Source organism: Crocuta crocuta, unplaced genomic scaffold (assembly GCF_008692635.1).
Source record: "Crocuta crocuta isolate KB4526 unplaced genomic scaffold, BGI_CrCroc_1.0 scaffold27, whole genome shotgun sequence".
NCBI classification, from domain to species: domain Eukaryota; kingdom Metazoa; phylum Chordata; class Mammalia; order Carnivora; family Hyaenidae; genus Crocuta; species Crocuta crocuta.
This window is the reverse complement of record NW_027532250.1, coordinates 1,399,474-1,416,774: the sequence shown is the minus strand read 5'-3', so window position 1 is coordinate 1,416,774 and position 17,301 is coordinate 1,399,474. Positions and strand designations below refer to the sequence as shown.

Here is a 17,301-nt window from a genome sequence, read left to right as displayed (position 1 = left end):
CCACACACCGCTACACATGAAGGGCCACATGTGACCGAGTGTGCACATTGCTCGGAAAAGGCCCACAATTCTTCTTGTTGGCCAATAGGGGTCAAATCAGGTCTTCCTGATGCCAAGCCTGTAATGTCAAAAATTATGTTATTTTCCCAGGTCACCTCAGAGCCAAGTATTTCGTTTTGAGAATATTCTGTGAGACTGTCAAATTGACTTGTGAGACTATCTCAAATTGTAAAAACATTGACAAAAATTTCTTTGAATTTATACCGTACTTCCTTCCTTAACATCTAGTATCACTGAACATTGATATGTGTAAAGGGAACATCACTAACCTAGAAGCACACGGTCAGGCTGCGCGGTGTCTGGGTAGGATAGACTGTCAAGATGGAAAGGAATAAAGCATCTACAGTAGTCATTAAACTCTGAAAATGGGGCACCTGGGTGGCTCAGTCGGTTAAGTGGCCAACTCTTGATTTTGGCTCCGGTCATGATCTTGTGGTTTGCGAGATGGAGCCCCCATGTCAGGCGCTACGCTGACAGTGCGGAACCTATTTGGGATCCTCTCTCCCTGCCTCTCTTTCTGCCCTGTCCCTGCACACGCGCGCGTGTGCTCTCTCTTTCTCAAAATAAATAAACTAAAAAAGAAAAAAAGTAAAATAAATTTGTAAAGGGCTTGCAGATACATTCAGTTTAGATAATTACAGTCATTTCAATTTTATGATTGGAAACTTACTTAAAATAATTTTCATTATTTGGGAAAAGAAAGTGAGAGCAGAGCATATTGCGGTTTCCACAGAACAAGCAAAATGATTCCGGGCTTTCGGTCCATGACTTCCTTTAATGAGAACATCTCAGTTGAACTGTTTGGGGTAGATACCTGTTTCTTGGTGCTGAAGAGAACAGTGGCTATCAAAGCTAAGCCACGTGACGCATACACTAAAAGATACCTGCAGCAGAATGCTTTTGTAGTAAAGTATTGAGACATTCCTTCTGTTTGGACTTTGGTTCACCATTCAAATCTGTATCCCAAGGAAACAGTCCTGTATACACGAGCCAAGGGCGCCCTCTGCTGGCAGAAGCTCTAGTTATCTCAGCTCCTTCCGCTCTTTTGGATGGATATTTCTTTAAAATATCTTCAAGTCATTGTTTCAAGGAATGGAGTAGAAGAGTCTGAGACACAACAAAAGAAGTTGAGGAAAACCACGAAGCTTCCTGTGTGAGGCTGAGTACTGCTTCTTGACAAAAATCCATTCTGTATCGTGAGCTTTGGAGGCCTCCAACTCCTTTTAAAGATGCACTTTGTGTGTGCTTCTTGGCCACCAAGCTATTTATAAAACCTTAAACAGCACATGAGAACTTTGTAATTAGGGGCACCGGGGTAGGTGGCTCAGTCAGTTAAGTGTCCACCTTCGACTCGGGTCACCATCTCATGGTCCTGAGTCCAAACCCTGAGTCGGGCTCTGTGCTGGCAGCTCGGAGCCTGGACCCTGCTTCTGATTCTGTCTCCCTCTCTCTCTGACCCTCCCCCACTCACACTCTGTCTCTCTGTCCCTCTCTCAAAAATAAACATTAAAAATTTAAAAAAAAGAATTTTGTAAATAAAATTTTGAAACAAAAGATCACCTTAAGTGAAAAAGAATAGATACTTAAATTATCTTTAGTTTCTACTCACCTAGAAATGTCATATAAACTGTCATCATTCACAAAGACTGCCTTGTGCAATAACTGCGGAAGTGTTTATCCGTGTGAATGATAGCCGTAACTGAAATTTAATTTTAATTATTTTTTATTTCTAATAAGGTTTTGCCTATACTTTATGGCTCAATAAAGTATACCCATGCGCTTAGATTGTTTTGATCCCCCTTTCTTGGTTCTAGTGGGAAAAAATGAGGCGACTGGCTGCCACCTGTGCAGGTGCAGAGTCAGACTTGGGGAGCGGGCTGCTTGCATCTCAGTCCCCATTCTCCTCACTGCCTCTGTGGCTGGTAACAGCCTGGCCTTGGTTGGGTTGACCGTGAACTAGAGATGACAACAATAACAATATCCCCACAGCCTCATTGTGAGGACTCAAAGTGGTAATTCCTGTAAAGCGTTGGAATAGTACTTTAGGAAAGTCGAGGAATGTGAGTTATTGCTACATTTGGGTGCGCAGGCCGCTGCTATTCTTTCCCTGAGGGTCTATGCAAAAGCCGCCTGTCACTCATGTCTCCCTAAACAGCAGATTGTTTTAAAAATGTGATGAATCACCAGTATTGTGCAAGAATCTGTATCATAATAGAGGTTTCTGAAGTATTCCTCAGGCGTGGAAAATAGAATTCAACAACGTAAGACACTGCGTTTGGTGCTGCAAAGGATATGCATGGGATTAAGACGAAGTTTAAAGTCTAGCAAGCAAGGGGCGCCTGGGTGGCTCAGTCAGTTAAGTGTCCGACTTCAGCTCAGGTCATGATCTCACGGTTAGTGGGGTTCAAGCCCCATGTCGGGCTCTGTGCTGACAGCTCAGAGCCTGGAGCCTGCTTCAGATTCTGTATCTCCCTCTCTCTCTGACCCTCCCCTGTTCATGCTGTCTCTCTCTCTCAGAAATAAATAAAACATAAAAAAATTAAAAAAGATAAAATCTAGCAAGCAAGACAAGGCAAATGCATGCTGTTTTACGGGGCAGAATATGATCAGCACAGAGGGGGCTTTGAGAGTTTAAAGCAGAGACAGTATGAGATGACCCTTTGGGAATGATGAGGAGAGGCGTCCTTGAGGAGGGAGCACTTGTCAGAGACGATTCCAAGATCATGCTGGTAGCGAGGTACTGGACGGATTCCACCGGCTCTGCTGCTTAGCAGCTGTGGGATTTTGGCAAGTAGGCTACTCGCTCAGCCTCGCTTCCCTTTCTATAAATTGGGGATTATAGTACTTTATGGGGCTGCTCTGGAAATCACAGGAGATGGAACATCTAGTGCTCGAAAGAGCTATTGTTATTGTTATCACCATCTAAAGGTTCTCAATCTTGCCTGCTTCTTAGGATCACCTGGGGAGCTCATAAAAACTATTAACCCCCTGTTCCACGACAGATCAACTAAATCAGAAATCTGATTTAGAGAGCGAGGCCCAGGCAGCAGAGCTTTACATAATGTCCCCCAAACGATTCCAAAGACCTCATCTAGACTCTTGGTGCTCAGCTGGGGATTTGCTCAGCTCCTCCTGGACCTTCTGACTTTTATTAAAAGATCCTGTGGGTTATAACGGCTGCAGATATATAAAGGCTCCTGGTTCGCAGACCACACTGACTAGCCAACGAGAAGATTCAGTGTATGTCCCAGAGCCAGGAGATCCCTCCCTCTTTTCTCCTTCAGAAATTCAGCAACCAGCTGAAATATTTGGAGTTGGCACGTGTCTATGTGTGTGTCATAACAGCCCCTTAGCATTTTTATGGAATCTTACACTTAGCAAAAGTCTTTCATGTGTGTTACTTCACTTGAACCCAATTAAGAATTTTCCTGGAAGTCAGGCATCATTATGCCAATTTTACAGAAGGAAACTGAGGCCCAAAGAGTCCCGGACGGCAAACAGGCGGCCAGGGCAGGGCTCAGGGCTGGCGGACCTCGCAGCCCGGGCACCATTCCATCAGCTTCTCCGAGGTTGGCCTTGGACTTGAGTTGGCGGCAATCAGAATTCTGCTAGATTTTTAATTCTCAAGAGAAAATAACTAACTACCCTCCGCGGGCTGGCGCGGCGAATGTATTAAAACGGTCGCTTGGCAACTTGCGGGAGGGCCACACCAACTTTCGACCAATCCGCACATTGCTGGCACGGGGACTACTTCTCGGCGTCAATAGCGCTTCTGCGCATGTGCTGTCGTCTCGCGAGAAGAGGAAGCCCTTTTTCTTTTCTGCCTTCCGGCCGATACAGGAAGTGGCCCCAGGGCGCATGCGCGGTGGCTCCGCGGTAATTGGGGCAGTTTCCTCCACCGGCGTGAGGGTATCTCGGCTCTTGGGTTTTCTGTCCACGCCACCCCGCCTCCGCCACCTCCTCGCCCGAGCGGGCTCGCAGGCTCCCGAGTTCCTCCCGCTCCCCGCCACCTGCCCCCCGCCGCGGCGCGACTCTCAGGTAGGCCCCGTGCAGCTCCCTCGCTCTCCGCGGCCATGGCGCCTCCACGGCCGGGCCCCCCGGCGGAGTGCGCCCCCAGCCAGGTGCTGCGGCGCGAGCCGGCCGGCTAGCGGGCTTCGTTACCGGCCCCTGGGAGGGACTTCAGAGCTGGCAGGGGCCTCGGGGTCACCTCGAGTCTAACCCCCTTCGTCTTTCTTGTGGGGAAACTGAGGCACTGGGCAGGGTCACGGAGTTTATGGCAGCGTCTGTCGCCCCCGCCTTCCCCTGTTACAGGTGTGGCGTATCAGACGCGTGCTGCCTCCTCGGAGAAGCCTTCCCTGACCATTCCTTTACGGAAGGGCCTCCATCCCCTTTAGTCTTCTCCCGCCTTAACCTTTCTTCGTTGCACTGCCACTCTCTGAAACTGATCTGCCTCTCCGTTTCCGGCCTCCTCTGCTGAGTGTTTACTGGATACACGGAGACACGCCTCCCCCAGGCAAGCATCTGTTCGGCACCGGCCACCGTGGCCGAGGCACTGTGCTTAGGGTCGCGCGTGTGGCCTGGAGCTGAGCTTTTCCTGGGAAGGAGCCTGGTTGCAAACGATACCAGGTCGTGACAGGTGCCACGAAGAGGGCAGGGCGAAGCCATCCGAGGTTGGAGATGGTCAATGAGCAGAGCGGAGACGCCTCTTGAGCAGGTGACCTTTTAGAAAAAGACGGGTCTGGCAGCCTGACTGAACTAACAGCTCACCTACTAGAAGCCTTTTAAAGTGGTCCTTTGTGATGAGTTTGGGAAGGTTGATACGGTTGTGCAAACACCACCACGGTTTTGGAACGTTTCCATCACCCTCCAGAAGTTCACGGAGACAACTTGTAAACTGGGGCCTGAAGATGCAGCCAGACCTCGGGAGGATTGGGGAGGGCGGATCCCCCCAGGCGGAAGGGGCAGATGGTGGGAGCGCTCCCGGTCGGGGGGGGCTGTGCTGGGTCCACGCGGGAAGGGCGCCAGCCTGGCTGCGACGCAGAGAGTGGCGCAGGCGGGGACGTGGGTTCCGGTTGTGCACGTGCCCCCTGAACTCGGTGAGGGGTCCCGGTGTCCTGGGTGACCCATGGTCCACGTAGTCCACGTAGTCCACGTGACCCGTAGGTCCATGTCCATGCTTGCACGACCCTGGCTCCTTCCCTGTGTTCCTCGTGGCAGAGATGTGCTCCCCCAGCATCGTGCATGCGGGCTCGCTTGGTTTCGTGATTCTGTGCAGTGGCTGTTAGTGACTCTGTTTTCGTGGATGAGAAAATCCAGGCAGAGTGAGCTCTCATTTCCCAGACTCTGGCCTTGTTATTCCGTGTTCACTCGTGCGGGGAGCCGGGGCGCCCTGTGCAGCGCTCACACTTAGCGTCCTCGCCTGGAGCTGCCCTCTGAGACGCTCACGTGCACGTTGCTGTTCTGACCAAGTAGGCCGGCGCTTGCTTTCTTCCCGAAGTTGGGAATCCCAGATGCCTTCCCAGAATCCCTGGCAGTTTCCCCGTTCTGTGTTGTCCAGGATGTGATACCAGACCTTTCTGGTCTCAGGCGGACCTGGTGGAGAACTCTGAAACTTCTTTTACAGAGAAGTTGCTGGACCTTTGCCAGCATGGCTCGCTTTTCTTAGCGACTTCATTGGGAGATTTTGACCTAAATAAACTGGTGTAGAAATTAGTAAGAAGAAGGTGAGCTCTCACTGAGTGGTGACCTGGGGGGGGGGGCTCTGGCGGGTGGGCTGCTTGTTCCTGGTGCTACGTGCAGCGTCTCAGACTGCGCACAAACTGTTTTCTAGCCGGGGGCTGGAAACGTCTGCCGTGGCATGTTGGTTTATTGATGGTGGCAAGCGTGTGAGGCAAGCGAGGAAGCTGGATGTGGGGTGTACGGGAACTGCTCTGGCGTAGAAAGCTCAGTTTTAAAAAGCACTTACTTCTACTTACATCTCTTTAGAAGAGAGGAACCTGGCATCGAGTCATTTAGAGTCTTATTCCCCGTCTGTGACTTAATGAGCTTTAAATTAGCCCCCAGTGATCCTGATTACTGGAGAAAGGGCCTGTCCCTAACACTAACCGTTATTTTTTAGGGCCAAAATGAGCCTGTTTGGAACAACCTCGGGGTTTGGAACTAGCGGGACCGGCATGTTCGGCAGCACGAGCACGGACAACCACAACCCTATGAAGGTACCGGAAGGCTTCACGGGACCTGCCGGCAGGGGCTCCCCGGGGTGTCCGCAGGGAGGGAGAGACGCTGAGATGGCGTGGGAGCCTCCTTTGGGGCGACGGCTCTGAAACTTGGTCTAGCCTCACTTTTGCAAACTTCGGAGCACAGAAACCGTCCAGGGCGCCACTGTCCTGGGTCCCCCGGCTTTCCTCCTCTCTTAAGTCACCGTGGTGCTTGCTGACATTGTGGGCTCCCAGGGCCCAGCCCACGACTGCTGAGTTAGAATTTCCTCTGGGGTAGGGGCCGGCGATGACTTTGATCAAGCACTTGGAGGCCAGAGTGAACCAGTGGGCCGTCGCTTGGAAAATCTCATTATGGGCATTTCATTGAGAGTGCTGGGTCTGGTCCGTCGCCGCCGGCCCTTCCACTGGCTTCCTCTTTTGGATCAAAGTAAGAGAGGTCCGGTTCATGTAGTTCTTAAACACGAGACAAGTCTACCCTGAGTGTTTAGTGAGAAAGAAAACAATTTTGAATGAAATTGATGATGCATACATTGTAACGTTGACTTTTTCCTCCCCCAGGATATTGAAGTAACATCCTCTCCAGACGATAGCATTGGTTGTCTATCTTTTAGCCCACCAACCTTGCCCGGGAACTTTCTTATTGCAGGATCGTGGGCTAATGATGTAAGTGTTTCTTACGTGCATGTTCAAGTCCTCTCACTCTTTGTAAGGGCAAGGTTAGCTTTCCTTTTGGCTCCATTCTTTCCCAAGTGAATGAAGTAGAGGTAAGGCTTACTCATGGTCTTTCTAAAGAAATTGATTAGAGGGTGTGGCCCTCCTGAGTGGACAGACCTCATTTGCTAACAGTGATTTCTGTAAGAAAGTGTGATCATATGCGTCACTCAAAAATTCCTACTCTGGGGCGGCGTGGCTGGCTCAGTCGGTGAAACACGCGGCTCTTGATCTCGGGGTTGTGAGTTCCAGCCCTGCGTTGAGTGCAGAGATTACTTTAAATAAATAAGTAAATAAATAGATGAAACCTTAAAAAAAATTCCTATCTTATCAGTAACTTGACACGGATTCCCAGATCAATGTAGTTATCGCTGAGAATGACTGTTATCCAGGGTAGTATTCATAATTTTTTTCGCCAGGTATCCTGAAAATGTTCTGAAGGCATGTGTTAAGCTTGTTTAACTTCAGATCAAGTACAGATCCTGTGTAGCTGTTAAGCTTAACCTATGGTGTACAGAAAGAAAGAAAAACAATTCATAGTGTGTAAAAAGAAAAATAAAAACTCTGGTAGAAAAATAAGCAAAGGATGTGAAGAGGCACTTCACAGAAGGAGTGCCAGTGGCCCTTAGTGTGAACTTGAACCATTCAGCCACACTCCTAAGCAGATAAAATTCAGACTTGCGTGATAGCCTCTGTCAAGGTAACAGAAACGAAAAGCATAAAAGGATAACGCTTGGTCCCAGCAGAGATAAGCTGAAACCTTCCACGTGCTGCTGTGAAGTCTGTACGTTGCTGCGGGTCTCTGAGGGTGATGGCAGGACCTGCGAGAAATCCCGCATCTCAGTCGACAGGAGAAGTTTCTGTGTGTTTGCGTTGCACCCATCGGTCACCAGGTGCTAACTGCATGCGGTGCGTTGTGGATCCGTTTGCACTAACTTGTCATATGCTGCAGGTTCGCTGCTGGGAAGTTCAAGATAGCGGACAGACGATTCCGAAAGCCCAGCAGATGCACACGGGGCCTGTGCTTGATGTCTGCTGGAGCGATGTGAGTCTCGTTCAAGTTTTCGTGTTTTCTGCAACATAAAATCACGAGTTAGCGTTCTAACTTTTATATAACAAGAACCACAAACAGCACGTATGTATACACATTGTTGGAAATTCTGAGTTTCTGAATGTAAGTGTAGTACGTTTTGATGTTCCCGAGGTAGTTAACGTTAGCTTTAGTTAACCTGAAAGCTCTTCTTGCATAAAAACCTCATTATTTTAGGAGCGCCTGGGGGGCTCAGTCAGTTAAGTATCTAACTTTGGCTCAGGTCATGATCTCATGGTTTGTGGGTTCAAGCCCCGTGTCGGGCTCTGTGCTGACGGCTAGGAGCCTGGAGCCTGTTTCAGATTCTGTGTCTCCCTCTCTCTGCCCCACTGTTTGCACTGTGTCTCTTTATCTCTCTCAAAGGTAAATAAACATTAAAAAAAATTTTTAAAACTTTATCATTTTATTGACGTTATTTTGAGCAAAGGATTAAATAATTTCTGGAAACCTTTCCTGCCTTCATGCCATAAATGTTGTTTTAAGATTGGAAATTTAGTCTCCCAGAAGATAAATCCTAGAGGAAAAAGCAATTGTTTTTTATTAACAAACATTTGAAGTTTTTTTTTTTTTTTTAGAGTTTTTGAATTCTCTTTTTCCTCCTAAATCCTGAACATCAGTCACATAAACCAACATGTTCAAGTGTATTTGGCTCTGAGCTGCTGCCTTGGGCTTTAAACGGATCTTTCACAAGGTCCAGCAGAGAAGGGAAGGGGGGTGTGGTGGAGCGGGCCGTCCCCTGGGGAGGGGAGGGGCCGGGGCTCTGACAGCTCAGCCTCTCTGTCCCACCCCTGCTGCTGCGGGCCCAGCTGAGGCAAGGACGAGGGCCTGACTGTCGGGGCGGCCAGATGTGCCCCCGCGCTCCGGAGGCCAGGCCTTCAGGCCCCTCCCGGGCCTTCTGTGCCGTTCGCGTAGTCAGGTTCATCACGTATGATTTGCGGACGAGGAAATGGAACCTTTTTAGCGTGAGAGTCTTGTCAGTTTTTGAGACCCGCAGAGAGTCGTGGTGGAATGAACAGAACGGCAGCCCCCAGGACCCCCCTGCGCCCCCCACCCTTGTGTGGGCGCGTCCTCCCCCCATCCCAGCGCCTGCAAACCGCTGCCGTGGCTCTCGGGCCCGGGGCTCGGCCTGCGCAGGCCGTGCTGACAGCCCCGCACCGCCGCGCCCCTTCACTCCATGTGCGCCGTGGAGCCCCGTGCAGGTGGCCACGCCAGTAGTTTGTCCCACTGTGTGGCCGGGTCCCCGTTAGCTCACCTGGCCACCAGGAGAGGGCTGTTTGGGCCGTTCCCCGTTTTGGTCCATAGGAATCAAGCTGCTGTGAACGCTTGCGTCCTGGACTTTCTGTGAACAAAAGGTTTCATTTCTCTTGGGTAAACAATAATGGGATTATCGGGTCGTTTGGGGAGTATATGTTTAACTATGAGAAATTGCCCATTACTCCTATGTTGTCATTTTTAAATTACACCATACATCGACGAGATCCTATTTAATTTATAACTGGGAAATGAGTCTACTATTTATAAATATCTCGAGACGGTTGAGGAGCCAGAGGGGCCCCCATCTCTGTCGTCAGCTGAGAGGCCTCTTGGAGCATTGTTGCCACTGGAAAGTGTTTTCTTGGTGTATCTGGTTGGGTTATTGAGAGACTAATAATAGATCTGTGGAAACAATTTATTACAGATACAACTTTTTTTTTTTTTTTTAAGTTTATTTTGAGAGAGAGAAAGAGTGAGAGTGAGCACATGTGCAGGGGAAGGGCATTGAGGCAGAATTCCAGGCAGGGGGTGCTTGAGTGGCTCTTTTGGTTTAGTGTCCACCTTCAGCTCAGGTCATGATCTCATGGTTCATGAGTTTGGGCCCCGTGAGTTCAAGCCCTGCGTTGGTCTCTTCTGCCGTCAACCTGTCAGCGTGGAGCCCCCTTGGGATCCTCTGCCCCCTCTCTGCCCCTCCCCTGCTCACGTGCATGCTCGCTCTCCCCAAAAAAGTACCCCAGGCAGGCTGTGCAGTGTCAGCACAGAACCTGACATGAGGCTTGAACTCACGAACCGTGAGATCATGACCTGAGCTGAAATCAAGCGTCGGACACTTAACCCACTGAGCCACCCCAGGCGCCCCACAACTTATCTTTAATTTACACATGGAAAAGTAGCAACTTGAGTAGATTTAAAATACTTGATTTATCTTACGTGTCTATTATTTCTCATTGGATAGTGGATCAGAATGTAAAGTTTCTTATGAAATAGATAAGAAGTAGAATTAACCAGTAGAGGAGTTCTGTTGCCCAGATGTATTGAGTGGCTTTTGGGATTTTATAAAAATGAAGACACGTTATTTCCTTTCTCTAAGTCGTGCATCATCTCATGTAGGAATCTAGCACCGTAACGAAGGGAACTCATGCAGTGAGTGAGGTTCTGAGAGGGGCCGGGGGTACTGGCGCTGGGGTGTGGGGAACGCAGAAGGCCCTGTAAATTTGGGGAGGGGTGCCATCACTGAGGAGACGAGTTAGAGAAACGAACTACACACATGCCTTTGGTGTTTTGAGCATTGTGTTGTCCAGGCCTAGGTTCAGAGTTGGGTTCTAACTCTTCCGTGCCTTGACTTTGGCAAGTTACTTAATCTCCTTGTCTGCTTCCTTGTTTGTAAAATGAAGGTAATAATAGTAATTACGACAGATAATATTCAGCAGGTAATTACCACACTCCTCTAGTAAGCTATCACCCTGGGGTATAGTGGAAAATAAAGCAGGCCAGGTAGGCAAATACCATATTCATGGAATTTCTGGTCTTTTAGGACAGACCTATAGAAACAAATAGAATTCCAGGTAGCAGGACTTTGTGACTGCTAGATTACATGCACATAAAGCGACTGGCATGGTGTCAGTTGACACACTTGCCTGAGGGAACATCGTGAATGGCTGAGTCTAGGCCCAGACCCAGAGCTTCCTGGCCACAGGGCCCATGTGCTTGACGGCCTCCCTCATGGGCTTCCAGGAAGGGAGAGGGGCTGGCGGGGCAGAGCCTTCAGGAGGGGACGGCGCGTGGGTCACGGCACAGAAACATGGAGGAGCCTGAGTGACCGTGGAGGCACAAAACCAAACTCCGTGAAGGTGATGCTTCCCCCTCTGAGGACATCTCTATTTGGTGGCCAAGGCGGCGTGGACAGCAGCTGGGTGGAGAGCCCCGGCCAGTGCTGCCCTCGGCCCTGGCCTTTGGGGAGATTAGCCTCCCGTCTACGAGCTCGCTGGGGTCCGTCAAGCTGCCGCTCCGCGGTGCTGATCACCGCTGGTCGGATGGGCCTTTTCTAAGGCCGTCGAGAGGCCAGCGTGTCACTCAGTGTCGGGAACAATTGCATACGTTGGTACCTTCTAAGGGTTTATGGACCCTCTGTCTTCACTAACAGAGAGGCAGGTTTTATCTTTTCTTTCAGTTGCAGAGCTGGTGACTTTATATGGGAAGAAACTTGCTAGGGAAGGACGGCAGTAAATCTTTGAGCTTTGGAACCAGAAATGAAATAATCTAGGTCACTGGTCAGCAGACTATGGCCCATGGGCCCGGTGTGGCCCGTTGCCTGTTTCTGTAAATAAAGTTTATCGGAGCACAGCCACACTCATTTGTTTACATAATGCGTGTGGCTGCCTTCAAGTGCAACACTTAAGGAGTTGCAACGGAGGCCACTGAGGACTAAGATGTTTACTAAATAAATGGCCCTTGAATAAAAAAACGGCCAACCACTGGTCTGGACTTTCCATTTAGTACTTTTCTTTTTTAAAATTATCTTGTGCTTCTTTATATTGGACCTAATTAATGAGTTCTGTATTTGAATTTTTTTAAACGTTTGTTTATTTCTTGAGACAGAGAGACAGAGCATGAGTGGGGGAGGGGCAGAGAGAGAGGGAGACACAGAATCTGAAGCAGGCTCCAGGCTCTGAGCTGTCAGCACAGACTCAGGAACAGTGAGATCCTGACCTGAGCCGAAGTCGGACACTTAACCGGCCCAGGTGCCCCTGTATTTGAATACTTTTAAAACTCATGGTTCATGAGTTCGAGCCCCACGTTGGGCTCTATGCTGACAGCTCAGAGCCTGGAGCCTGTTTCAGGTTCTGTGTCTCCTTCCCTCTCTGCCCCCCCGCTCATGCTCTGTCTCTCAAAAATAAACATTAAAAAAATANAGTCGCTAAGGAACTTACAGAGTTGACAGTGTTTTATTTTTTTTTTTTTTTTTTAGAATGACAAATTTTCTCAATTTTCTTTCAGGATGGGAGCAAAGTATTTACAGCATCGTGCGATAAAACTGCCAAAATGTGGGACCTCAACAGTAATCAGGCAATACAGATCGCCCAGGTAATAGAGTACAGATTGCCCAGGTCCTCAGCCGGCCTGCAGAAGGCTGGTGCACGCGGCCCCAACACCCACGGGGTTGGCGTTCCCGCACCCGTGTGTGGCTTGCCTTTTACCTGCTGTATTTGGACATTCTCTCATTGGACAAGTATTTATTGAGTGCCTGCTGTATGCCGGGCACTTTGGGTCGGGGTAGAGACCCAGCAGTGAGTAAGAGGGGCACCCATGCACCTGTGGCGCTGTGAGCCTGCTTGGGAACAGCGGGCATGCTCCGTGGAAAGACTGTGAAGGCAGAAGTAACGAAGGGAAGAGAGCCAGGAACCAGGGGGCCTGACCTGTCGAGAAGGGCCTCTTGATATGGAGATCTTTTCTTTTCTTTTTTTTTTTAATGTTTTATTTGTTTCTGAGAGAGAGAGAGAGAGACAGAGCATGAGCAGGGGAGGGTCAGAGAGGGAGATACAGAGTCCGAAGCAGGCTCTAGGCTCTGAGCTGTCAGCACAGAGCCTGATGCGGGACTCGAACCCACGAACCATGAGATCATGACCTGAGCCAAAGTCGGACACTTAACCGACTGAGCCCCCCAGGCCCCCGACATGGAAATGTTTTCAGAGAAGGCCCCGTGCTCTCCAAGGTCCCAGCTGTGTGGCTGTGCCAGAAGCGTGTCCTCCGTCTCTTAACTCTCAGCCCTTAGTCAGTAAATAAGGCTGGTGGAACTCCTCCCAGTCAGCTCCGAACTCCTCCCTCGGAAAGGCCTTGCTTTTACTCTCACACGCTAGCTAATCATAGGTAGAATAACTTCACACTTACCAGAATGTAAGTAGTTAGATATCCTTCGGTTAAATCGGATGGTCCGCTCATGGGAGAGGCGTGGATATCCTTTGGTGTTTGTTTGGGGTGACCTCAATATTCAAGTTCACTCTGGATTTCCAGAACTGAAGCTGTTTAGCACATAGTTACACTTGTCTTCATCTGTTTTGATTTCTTGAAAGCACGATGCTCCTGTTAAAACCATCCACTGGATCAAAGCACCAAACTACAGCTGCGTGATGACTGGGAGTTGGGATAAGACTTTGAAGGTATGACACGCCTTGAGGGGGAGGGCATGGCCTGACCAGGAGGGACTTTTGTTCTTAAGCTACTTGGACTAAAGCTCTGAAGGGTCGCTTACTGGTTTTTGTTTTTGTTTTGCGTCTAGTTTTGGGACACACGATCATCCAATCCTATGATGGTTTTGCAGCTCCCTGAAAGATGTTACTGTGCTGACGTGGTGAGGAATTTCCGAGTTGATATAAGTTATTCTTTCAAGAGAAACAGAAATGCTATGACCTCTTGCAACTAGAGGGTCATCTAAAAATCTGTCAGACTTTATAACTGCACAGAGGATGTAGCTCTGATCGCCTGTCGTCTTAAATCAGGAGGTTTTTATGCTGCATTGGTCCCAGAATTACAGCATCCTGGCTGGTGGGGTTTCTTGCCACTTGTTAATTGAACGTGTGCAGGAAGCCACGTGTCATCAGTATGTAATGTGTTTTGGCGGCTGTAGGAAAACTGGCGGCGACTTTGCAGGTGGCACCAGGTCCATGGGGACTGTGAGTGGAAGGGAAACTGAAGAACCTTTTCTCTGTCCCTTTGGTTATAAGTCTTAAAGTTTTGTGCCAACTACCAGTAATCGCGCTGTTAGGAGTTCACGGTGAGAAAAGTGAAGTCGCAGATGGCTCTGGTTCTGTAGAGCAAGACGGAGCCTGGGTGTGAGCTGGTGCGCCAGCAAGGCCGGCAGGTTAGCTGAGCCCGGTGGGGGGCGTGGGAGGGGTGCTGTCCGGTCCGCACGCGCCCTCCCGGAGCACACACCCTGAGCGAGGGCACAGCTTACGTATGAGCGCCCGACGCGCCTGTGCGTGCGCGTGCCTGGGGAAGCGCCGGCCGGGGGCACCGGTGGTAACGACAGCTGTCGTGTGAAGGGGGTAGGCGCCTTTCGTTTCTTCCCTGTTCCTCAGTGTAGTTGCCAAATGATCATATCTTACGGTTTTAAAACACGAGCCTCTTAAAAATGGACGTTGTGCTTTCAGATATGGTTGCTCTAGATTTTCACGAAACATGTCTATACCGGTGGTTTTTTTAAATTAAAAAAGAATCTAGACTGACTTTTTTGGCTCTAAAAGAAATTTGATCTGATAGTTTGGTGTAAAAGAAAAAAAAGCCGTAGTCCTTCATTTCAAGCACAGCCCTTCCCTCCGTTCCCTAGATCTACCCTATGGCCGTGGTGGCGACTGCGGAGAGGGGACTGATTGTCTACCAGTTAGAGAATCAGCCTTCTGAGTTCAGGAGGATCGAATCCCCGCTGAAGCACCAGGTGAGTTGCGCGGCCAGGACGCATGCGCTCATGAGCACGTGCTGCACACGCCTTATGGCCCACGGCTGGGCCCGGTTGAACTTCCAGACATCTATACGCAGCTTCTTCTTGTAGTTTGTTTCTTTAAAGTTTTTTATTTTGAGAGAGAGCGACCGTGAGCAGGGGAGGGGTGGGAAGAGGGAGGGAGGGAATCCCAGGCAGGATCTGTCAACACAGACCCCAACGCAGGGCTGGAGCTCACAAACCGTGAGATCGTGACGTGAGCCGAGATCATGAGTCGGATGCACAATCAACCGAGCCCCGCAGGTGCCCCTAGAAGTAGTTTCAGAGGGGGTGAAATTCAGGATACAAGCAAGTATTTAGTGAGTAAATACTGTCCGTCCCTGGACAAGCCCGACTGCTCTGTCCTCTCCAGACGCGCCCCGGGGAGCGGGACCCTACGGAACGAGAAGGACTCCACCGTGCGCGTAGCTTCTGGCCCCCGCTGTGCATTCGTCATGCCCCGTTACCGGGCTTTTCTCTTCAGCTCACCTGCCGCAGACGCAGATTTTTCTCGCTCGTCGAACCCCTAGGCTCTCCCTCCCCAACCTTTGTCTCCGCACGTGCGTTCGGCTCCTACTCAGGGAGCGTAAAGCCAGTGGTGGGGAACTTCTCCTCCTCCCGCCGAGTCTAGAAGTCTGCCTGCGCCCGCACCGCTCCCGGCCTTTCTCCCGCCAGGCAGGTGAGCGGTGCGCTCTGTGCAGGCCTACTGTGGAGGGGTCCGCACCTCTTCAGCGGGCGGGGGGGGGTTCGGACTCCCGCCCCCCCGATGTCACAGCCGGCCCGGACTCATGCTCCAGGCTCCTTCGCCCGAGAAAACCAGCACTAGCCCCACATCTTCAGTACCACTCGGACCCCTTTTTCCTTTGCAGTTCAGCGTCTCACATGCGCCCTCTTCCCTCCCACTCATTCCTCACCCGGCTCCCTTGAGACTTCTGCCCCCACGACTCTCCTGAAACCGCTTTTGGCTTGGCCACCGATGGCTCTTCCTCGCCAGGGGTTCCAGTGCACGCGGACCAGCCGATCCCCCCGCTGAGCAGGAGTCACCACTGTCCTTACGTGGTCTCCAGTGTCCCGTCCCTGGTCCCTGCGATGCCCGCCTCACACCTGCCGCGCGGTTGCTACTTCGGCTCCCTCGCCTCTTGCCGCGTGCTGGGTTCCCCGGTGTGTGCCCTTGGCCGCGCCCCCTTCCCTCCTGAAGCAGGACCCTCCTCTCCCGTCCCTGCTGTCACTTAGGTAAACCTTGTGGGCTGGGGACCCAGATGCCCTACAGACCTCGGCTCCGGGGCCCCTCGGGGACTCCCATGGTCTGACAGCTCCTTTGCGTGTCTCCCAGCGTCTCAGCCCCGCGTCCCGGCCCCGCGTCCCGGCCCCGCGTCCCGGCCCACGCCAAACCCGGGACCGGTGTCTGCGGGTCCGTATTTCGAGGTTACCCCTCCTCAGGCTTCTCCCTGGTATTTTCCCAAAGTTACGTGTGTGCGCGCGTATGCCTCACGGATAAACACATAATACGTTTTACGTATCTTGTCTCGTGTTGCCCACTGGAACGTAAACTCGGCAAGAGCCAAGGTTTCTCTTTGTGGCTGCGTCTTTCCCAGCCAGCGCCGGGCCTGGCGTGCGGAGGGCTTCTGTAGGTGTTTGCTGAGCGAAAACCTGACCTTGCCCTGCTCCCGCCCCCCGCCTGCTCCTCCCCGCGTGCCCCGCATCCCGTGAGATCCACCCGCTGCTGCCTCTGCTGCAGATCTGGAGGCCGTCCTCGATCTGCCCCCCCTTCCCGCCTGTCTCTCTCATCTGCGGGTTCGCTTCGGCCTTGCAGGTGTTTGGGGATCTGTTCATTTTGTTCCTTCCCTCCCACCACCTCTAATCCAAGTCTCCTTGAGTGACGGTAAGGGGTTCTGCGTGTGCCCTCCTTCCGTCTCTCCGAGGGGGGCTGGGGGGCTCGCTCTTACAACAGCGCATCTCACTTTGCCGGACCTGCTGAAAAGAGTGGTGGCTCCTCATTTCCTTTTGGGTCAGTCCCCGGCTCCTGACAAAACCTGGTCTGACCCGGCTTCACTTCCTGCCTCCCAGGCACCTGGGCCTCTCACTTGCTGAGGCAGGCGGGCAGCTCTTGCCTCAGCCGCCGCGAGGGTGTGTTCTGGTCGGTGGAGCCCCCTAGAGGCGTGCGGCTCCTGCTCCCGAGCTGAGCGCCCGAGGCACCGCCTGCCCGCCTCTGGGAACTCACAGACTCTTGTCTCTCTCCGTTCATCTTTTTTCTGCTGGCAGAAGTAATGGGCTTTTTGTTCAAAAAAAGGCAAACGGTACAGAAATAGAACCAGCACATACTCTTCGGTTTACTTGGGAAATCCGTGTGCTCTGGCAGGCGTCCCAGTAACAGAAACCGCTCTTCACCTTCACTCCTCTGTGGCTTCATCCCAGGCTCTGATGCAGCCCTTGCGCCTCCTGAACTCCTCACGGAAGATGCAACGTCCAGTGTGGGTGGGTGGGTCGGTCTCGGG

At 51.3% G+C, this 17,301-nt stretch overlaps 1 protein-coding gene across 2 annotated transcripts in view; it reads left to right on the top strand.

Annotated features, from left to right (window-relative positions):
• The first annotated feature begins 3,923 nt into the window (after nucleotides 1-3,923).
• RAE1 (ribonucleic acid export 1) overlaps nucleotides 3,924-17,301 on the top strand; it is an 18,815-nt gene continuing 5,437 nt past the window's right edge. The window contains exons 1-8 of one of the 2 annotated variants that reach the window (XM_077778279.1): nucleotides 3,924-4,098; nucleotides 6,179-6,275; nucleotides 6,837-6,941; nucleotides 7,942-8,034; nucleotides 12,331-12,417; nucleotides 13,404-13,490; nucleotides 13,610-13,681; nucleotides 14,657-14,764. In XM_077778279.1, coding sequence (XP_077634405.1) covers nucleotides 6,186-6,275; nucleotides 6,837-6,941; nucleotides 7,942-8,034; nucleotides 12,331-12,417; nucleotides 13,404-13,490; nucleotides 13,610-13,681; nucleotides 14,657-14,764 — 642 coding nt within the window. In that variant the 5' untranslated portion in view covers nucleotides 3,924-4,098; nucleotides 6,179-6,185. Of the gene's footprint in view, nucleotides 4,099-4,228; nucleotides 4,775-6,178; nucleotides 6,276-6,836; nucleotides 6,942-7,941; nucleotides 8,035-12,330; nucleotides 12,418-13,403; nucleotides 13,491-13,609; nucleotides 13,682-14,656; nucleotides 14,765-17,301 lie in introns of those variants that run through there. The other variant, XM_077778280.1, reaches the window with a different exon arrangement.